Raw genomic sequence first — 7,500 nt, forward strand, 5'->3', positions numbered from 1 at the left:
CTAACAAAGATAAAATAAAAGGTAAAAATCACAAAGTAATCATTTCAAATTACTCAATATAAAATTGTTTAATTTGACCCATAAACATTCCACTGTTTTGTTTATTTCATTATAAAACCAGTTTTTAATAACTTCATTTTCATGATATACAAAATCAAATACATTGACTTTCAATATCAAAAAGACCATATAAAATAACCTTTTCGTTGTTTCTTTTTTTTTCTAATTAATAAAATGTTGACATGTTCATACAAATCAAATTTCCTCAACATTGTACAATATCAAATAACACCATGATAATTAGGTTTTTCATTCCAGATTTATAAATCTGGAATGAAAATTATTTCTTTGTTTTTGTAAAGAAGACTATAGCTTAACTGCTGGCTGGATACTTAACTCTATACTGTCAAGTCAACTCATAACCAACCATCAGTAGTCCCAAACGTGCCTTGATAGAGTTCAAAATAGACTTCGTAGCCTCTTTCTCTCAGAAGAGATGTTGTGAGTTTATCTTTGCTTTATCGTTATTTTCATGGCAACTGCTCGACTTAGTTTCAATCTATGGTCCCCCCTCACCAAACAAACTTTCACAAGAAACACTCGTCTAGCTGAAAACACTATCAATAATTCCCCCCACTCATTATCTGTGCCTAAAACTAAACGTAGATTCCATGAACAAAGCTTCTTTCTTAGAATTGCACGCCTGTGGAACTATCTTCTGTTTTCCTGCTTTCCAGCTGATTAAAATATGGTTGTCTTCAAGTCCAATGTAAACAAGTTCTTGATGAGCCGTTTCACTTAAGTAAACAAATTTACCGAATTTCCATTACTAACGATTACTATATTGTCCAATTGACTACTGTACACTCTTTAACCCTTATCCTCGAATGGCCTCTGGGCCTTGACAAGTGGTGATGCCTATGTAAAAAAAAAAAAAAAAAAATACAAGGTGGCGATATAAACTTGAAACATTTACTGATAAAATTTTGCCATATTTTTATTACTGCAAGGCGCCTTCAATAAGTTTCCATATGGACACTTATTGATAGTACACATATGAAACTCTAGTCTCATTCGAAGTAATCTCTTCCGACTGCAATGCACTTGTTATACCGCTCTAACAACTCCTGGAAGGCCTCATGGAAGTCTATGTACCTCACACCTGAAAACAACTCATGAAAGTTGATAGTGTTTGTGTATTTTGAAAATACTATTCTAGATTTTTTTTTAAGTGAACAAAAACTAACATATAAAAATACTTGTTTGCAAAATCGGTAAATTGGACAGTAGATTAAGAATCATTCATAGTCTTTAATCATTTATATATGTGGACCCCAGAATTGTACAGTACAAAGCACCATACAATTATTACCGTACTTAGGGGTAATTACGCCAAGTAAAAAAAGTGCTCTTTATATGCATGGTTGCCAAAAGAGCACTTTTAGCTAGTTGGTGCAATTACCCCAAAGTGTGGTAGAGCCCCCCTCCCCCTTCCCACTTTTATCGTGATTTTTTTTTTTTTTTTTTTTTTTTTTTTAATTTAAAAATTTTTATATTCTCTCATGCCAGAGATGAAGAAACGGTGATTGGAGATCATCATGACCATGACTTAAATTCTCAGCTCAAGATAAAAAATAAAATCAAAACTCTTAAATATAGGCAGAACTTGTGGGTCGAAATGCCAAATTAATAAAGTAAAAATAAAACAAAGAATTAATCAAAATGTTGCAACACACGAGCCGCCATTTTCCAGAGAAAAATAGACATAAACTAAGGGTGAAGAGGGTCTGTTAAAGGAGATCAACTATAGGTCCCTTTTGTTAAGATTTGAAACCAATGGTAATGATGTTGATCTAATTTTATATATATATATATATATATATATATGATGAAAATAATGGAAATAGTATTCCGACAAAATAGAGAAATAAAAAGGAACAAACCGTATTATGTGTTCAACGTTTTGTCTTTATTTCGAGACTTCTTTATCTCATTCATCCAGAGGAAGTCTCGAAATAAAGACGAAACGTTGATGAACACATAATACGGTTTGTTCCTTTTTATTTCTCTCTCATGTATATATATATATATATATATATATATATATATATATAGATAGATATATCTAACGGAGAAAAGATATTCAAAAGTGATCACTAATGAATTTAAAAAGGTTATTAAGAGTGCTCAGTAAAAGAAGAGCAAGATATATTTTTATTAATATAAACAAATTTACATGGTCGTGACACTTGACATGCTAATGTTTTAGACAAATGGTCGGTTAAAACCAGAAGTCCTCGTCAGGCTACATAATAACTGGTGACTTTCTACAGAAGAAACCAGCCTTTTTAAGGTCTGGCTTCTGTGGAAAGCAACTATTTATCTTGAACGTTTTTTTTTTTACATGGTAGTCACCACTTATCAAGGCCTGGAAGCCACTTGGGGATAAGGGTTATTGTGTGTACAGTAATCAATGGGATAATATCATAGTATTTGTTAGTAATGGAGATTTGATAAAGTGTCTTACTTAAGGGGACAGTTTATCAGGAATTTGTTTATGTTGGACTTGAAGACTTCCAAGTTGTAGTCAGATGGGAAACAAGCAAACGGAACAGAATTCCACAGGTGCGCACTTCTAAGAAAGAAGTTTTGTTCATGGAATCTACGTTTTGATTTAGGCACAGAAAGAGTGGGGAAAATTATTGACAGTGGTTTCAGCTAGACAGGTGTTTTTTGTGAAAGATTGGCGAGGGGGGACCAGAGATTAGAGCTCAGATGAGCACCTGCCATGGAAATAACGATAAAACAAAGACAGACTCGCAATGTCTCTTCTGTGTGAGAGAGGTTGCAGGGAAGAGAAAAGAGCATCCCCCACTAAGCCATAAAGTCTATTTTGTACTCTGTCAAGGCAGGATAGGCTGTTTTTAGCAGCTCCTGCCCAGATGTGGCAGCAGTAGTCCATCCTTGGGCGTGCTTGGCTTTTATATAGATAGAGAATTGCATCAGCAGTGAGATATATTCTGGAGCAGTAGAAGGATCATACCATTTTTCCAGCGACCTTGGCAACAGACTTGATGTACATGTTCCATTTCAGATCAGAAGTAAAGGTCAATTCCAGAAGCTTGTCAAAACATGGAGCCTCCCCAAGACGAGAGCCATCCATTTCAATTTATGCCAGATGGGGATCAGAGCATTGATGATGTAAAGATAGGAGCTTGGTTTTAGATGCATTAAAAGTAACCAGCCACCTCTTCCTTCACTGTACCACGCGCTCAAGATCAGAAGAGAGAGAATCAGAGAGAACTTTGCCATTTACGACCTTTGATGTGTCGTGTCATCATAGATGGTCGTGTCATCAGTATAGATGTCAACGTATGTGTTTTGGGAGATCATTGATGTAGATCAGGAAGAGAGTTGGGCCCAGGATGGACCTCTAAGGAACTCCAGCATTAATACTGTAGGCCTCTGATTTCTGCTCATCAACCACCAGTGTTATGAGCCTATCAGAGAGAAATGATTTGATAATTGAGAAAACATTTCCAGTAATACCGTAGCTGGAAATCTTGTGAAGTAGGCCTTTACACCATACCTTATCAAAGGCCTTTGATATGTCAAGAGCAATTGCCCTAGAAAGGAAACCTTTGTCAAGAGATTCACTAATCCTGTGTGATATAACCGTTAGCACATCTGTTGTAGATCTTACAGAGCGGAAACCATATTGCATGTCACTAAGAAGGTTGTTTCTGTTGAGGTGGTTCACTACTTCTTTATTTAATATGGATTCCAACAACTTACTCATGACACACAGGAGACTTATTGGTCTGTATTGAGAGAGAGAGATGACTTTTCACCTGAATTCTTAAATACAGGGCATACTGATGAGTTTTTCCAGGGTGTTGGAAAGCACTTCTCCTTAAGGAAACGCTTAAACAGTTTTGTAAGTATGGGGGCAATTCTGGTTGAAGCTTTTTCAGCACATGATTGAAATGCCGTCAGGGCCAGTTGCTTTACTGGAATCAAGGTTCTTGATTAGCTTGGCGACCTCATGCACAGATATCTGTATGTTACATAGCGTGTTGTCTGTTATAGGAGGAAATATGGGGAGTTGATGGCATTAGGACGTCCAGTGTCGCAAGTATGTAAATTTGTTATATATATGTATATTAGTTGCCTGGCAAGGCCACAGGGGAGCCAATCAAGCAAAAAACCATAAACAAAATACACCTCAAAGCAGCAAAACTGAGGCTGGCCTGCCAGCAAATTTGGGCATATTTTATTGGTTTGAAAATATAGGTTCTTTTTTACCAATTGTTATAAAATTTTAACTATAGAATTGTATTATAATCTTCGAAAAGTCTACAAATTTGTATGTAGAACCATTTTCATAGAACCAAAGATTAATGAGCATTTTAATATTCAATTTGGCTACCAGTATAGATATATCCATATGCATATATTTCCAAAAAACCTCTGGTCTTGATGGAGAGGAGACTAAAACTTGCTGCTATGGTTTCAAATGATTTGAAATAACAAGGAGAGACCCGATTCCAAATATTTCTCATATCTTATATCTTCCTTCTTTTGAAAATAGGATACAATTATGAATATCTCCAGTATTAAATAATCATTATACACTATGAAATTTACTTATGTATGAAAACAAACCTTGCTGTTATTTCAGATCATTTGAAATTATAGAAGCAAGTTTAAGTGTCCATTCTATCAAGGCTGGAGGTTGGAAATATCAGATATTTTGTAATTCATAAGCAAAACTAGGAAAACAAATGATTATGATTGAAATATTGGTAAAGGTGCAGTATCTTTCCACCTTCAAAATTCTTTAAAATTACCACTATCAAAGGTTTTTGAGGGGGATTGAAAACGAAAATAATGTTTAAAATTCCAGGAAACAGATAGTTTCCAAGATATGAAGAAATTATAGTTTTAAAAAGTGGGGGATAACTTTTCTATATTGATTTCATGTAAAATACGCTTTATAGCTACCTTTTGGGGACGGGGGGGGTGTCTGTTATTTTTTATTTTTAGGGGGTGATGTTTATTTGGTAATTATGGCCTGTTAAACCAACACAAAACGTGTTTTACAAAACTTGTTTTCCATAAGTTTGGGGTGTGCTGAAAATGAATATTGCATTTAAATTTTCCGCAAATAAGTATTTTTCCTGGTATTAAGTAATGTAATTATGTTCAAAGTGGTGGCTATTGTCGTACACATATCTTTACTTAATACCCAGAAAAATACTTATTTGCGGAAAATTTAAATGTGATATTCGTTTTAATAATACCCAAAAACCCATATAAAAACTAGTTCTTTAATGTAGGTTTTGTGTTGGTCTACTAGGCCATAATAAACACCACCACCCACAAAAAGGTGGCCATAGAGTGGGTGTTCATTTTACGTTAAATTAATACAGAAAAGTGTTCCATTTTTTTAAATTATAATTTCTTCATATCTTGGAAACTACTTGTTTCCTTAAATTTTAAATGTTATTTTCGTTTTCAGCACCCTCAAAAGTGGTCATTTTAAATAATTTCTTGAGGGCGGAAAGATACTGCAACTTTAAAGAAACATTTTATGGCTGCAAAAGTGCCAAAAATAGGCTCTAGATAATGGATGATCCCCTTAATGTGTGATTTTAAGAGCAAATGTCACATAGCCCACTACACAATTCAGGTCATTAGCTTTCCAAGAAGCCTTCATTTGTTAAATTCTGATCATTAGTCGCTGAGATTTGGAACTTATAAAATTGCCAAAAAAGGTAGTGTGTGTGTGTATATATATATATATATATATATATATATATATATATATTTGTCTATTTTGGCAGCAAGTCATTATTCAAGCATGTCTGATTGAACATGACGGAGTTCTTTTTTCCGATTTTGTTGGATAACTTTTCGATTCATCGAGTGGTCTTTTTTATTTTGGCTGACACATTGTATATTATGGCGCCCAGTAGTTGTTCAGCCATATTCTTCTCAAGCACTTTCCATCGGTACATCCTATCGTCGTCAGGAGCGATTGTTGTTGTTGTCATTTTCTTTATTGAGGCTGGATGTATTTATAGTTAATTCTATTTTTTTTTTTTTTATTCGTTATAGAATTGGGTGCAGGATGGGTAGGAGCAAATTATTTTTAGTTTCTTATTTTTTTTTTTATTTCATGGGTTTATTTTTTATTAGTTGTTGAATACGGTTAGTATATTTGTCCCGATATTAAATGAGATCTAGTTAATAAGGGGCTGTAGTTTTTTTGATTAGTATGGTTTCTAGTAATTTCTATAGATTTATCTCCCACAAGTGTATTTTTACATTTGAAAAAATATCAGCACATTTAACATGTGTTTTTACTGTAATTGGAAAAAATAATTTTATAACTAAATATTTAAAATTTAAAATCGTCCCATTACTAACAAAGAATTGGAATCGGTAATTTTATTGTAATCAGGAAAAATCTTAAAATCGTCCCATCACTAATATATACGGTGTGTGTGCGTGCGCGTGCGCAGAATAAATGAAAGTGGAAGGAAGAATAAATTCACTGATTGTTTCATGTTTTTCTAATTTTACCAGAAAAAATATTTTCTGATCGAGTTTGCCAAGAACAAAACATATGAAACACATATGTACTTTTGTTTTCTGACTTCTCAAGAGCAAAAAATCGTAATTTCTTAGCTGATGTGACAATCTCTTCTTACCTGTGTCTATGTATAATGGAAAGGAATGCTTTTCCATCCCTCCAACTCGTGGAGAAGTCTGTGACTTTAACCCCAGGATAGCCTTCTGTTGTTCGCCGACTCCAAAGGAGGAGAGCCTCCTTTGCCGTAAGGTTTTCAGGTTGGCCAGGGACAACAACATCTGATATCTGAGCAGAGAGAGAAACAAACAAAATTAACCTTCAGAAATACAAGTGAAAAAACCCCCCAAAAAACCAACAACTATGCATTGGAATAATTAAAATCATTAATTAAACATTTCATGAATATATAAAATACATATCACACATACATTATGGTTGCAACTCTTGCTAGAGTACTGCCGTTACCAGATACTTCTTTTTTATATTAAAAACTATTGTACAATCTGGCATTGCAACAGATTCAAACAAATATACCTTTGCTAAAAGCAAATAAGGAATGCTAAGAGCTGAAATAACTTCTTTTAGTAAATATTATCCTCCATGAAGTTTTCTTTGAAGTTGATTATGAATGTTCATGTATTACTAAACTGCTGAATCAGACTAAGTATTTTTTTAAAAATAAGGTGTAGCAAAGCATCTTATTCTATAGCAAATGACATGGTACAACAATAATGAATGGAAAATTGTCTATTCAGAATCTAAGTTTGATTAGTTTAAGATGTTATTTAGGTCTAACTTAAAATCTGGGCAAAATAATCATCTTTAGAGAGAGGGAGAGAGAGAGTAACAGAGAGAGAGAGAGAGAGTAACAGAGAGAGAGAGAGAGAGAGAGAGAGTAACAC

General features: G+C 34.0%; 1 protein-coding gene across 3 annotated transcripts in view; it reads right to left on the minus strand.

Annotated features, from left to right (window-relative positions):
* Nucleotides 1-7,500, minus strand: part of LOC145279739 (uncharacterized) — a 454,893-nt gene that overhangs the window by 264,357 nt on the left and 183,036 nt on the right. For all 3 annotated transcript variants that reach the window (XM_080131038.1, XM_080131037.1, XM_080131039.1), the window contains one exon: nucleotides 6,717-6,883. In XM_080131038.1, coding sequence (XP_079987164.1) covers nucleotides 6,717-6,883 — 167 coding nt within the window. The remainder of the gene's footprint in view (nucleotides 1-6,716; nucleotides 6,884-7,500) is intronic.

This window comes from Euprymna scolopes, chromosome 7, assembly GCF_053919585.1.
Source record: "Euprymna scolopes isolate OS-2025 chromosome 7, ASM5391958v1, whole genome shotgun sequence".
Classification (NCBI taxonomy): Eukaryota; Metazoa; Mollusca; class Cephalopoda; order Sepiida; family Sepiolidae; genus Euprymna; species Euprymna scolopes.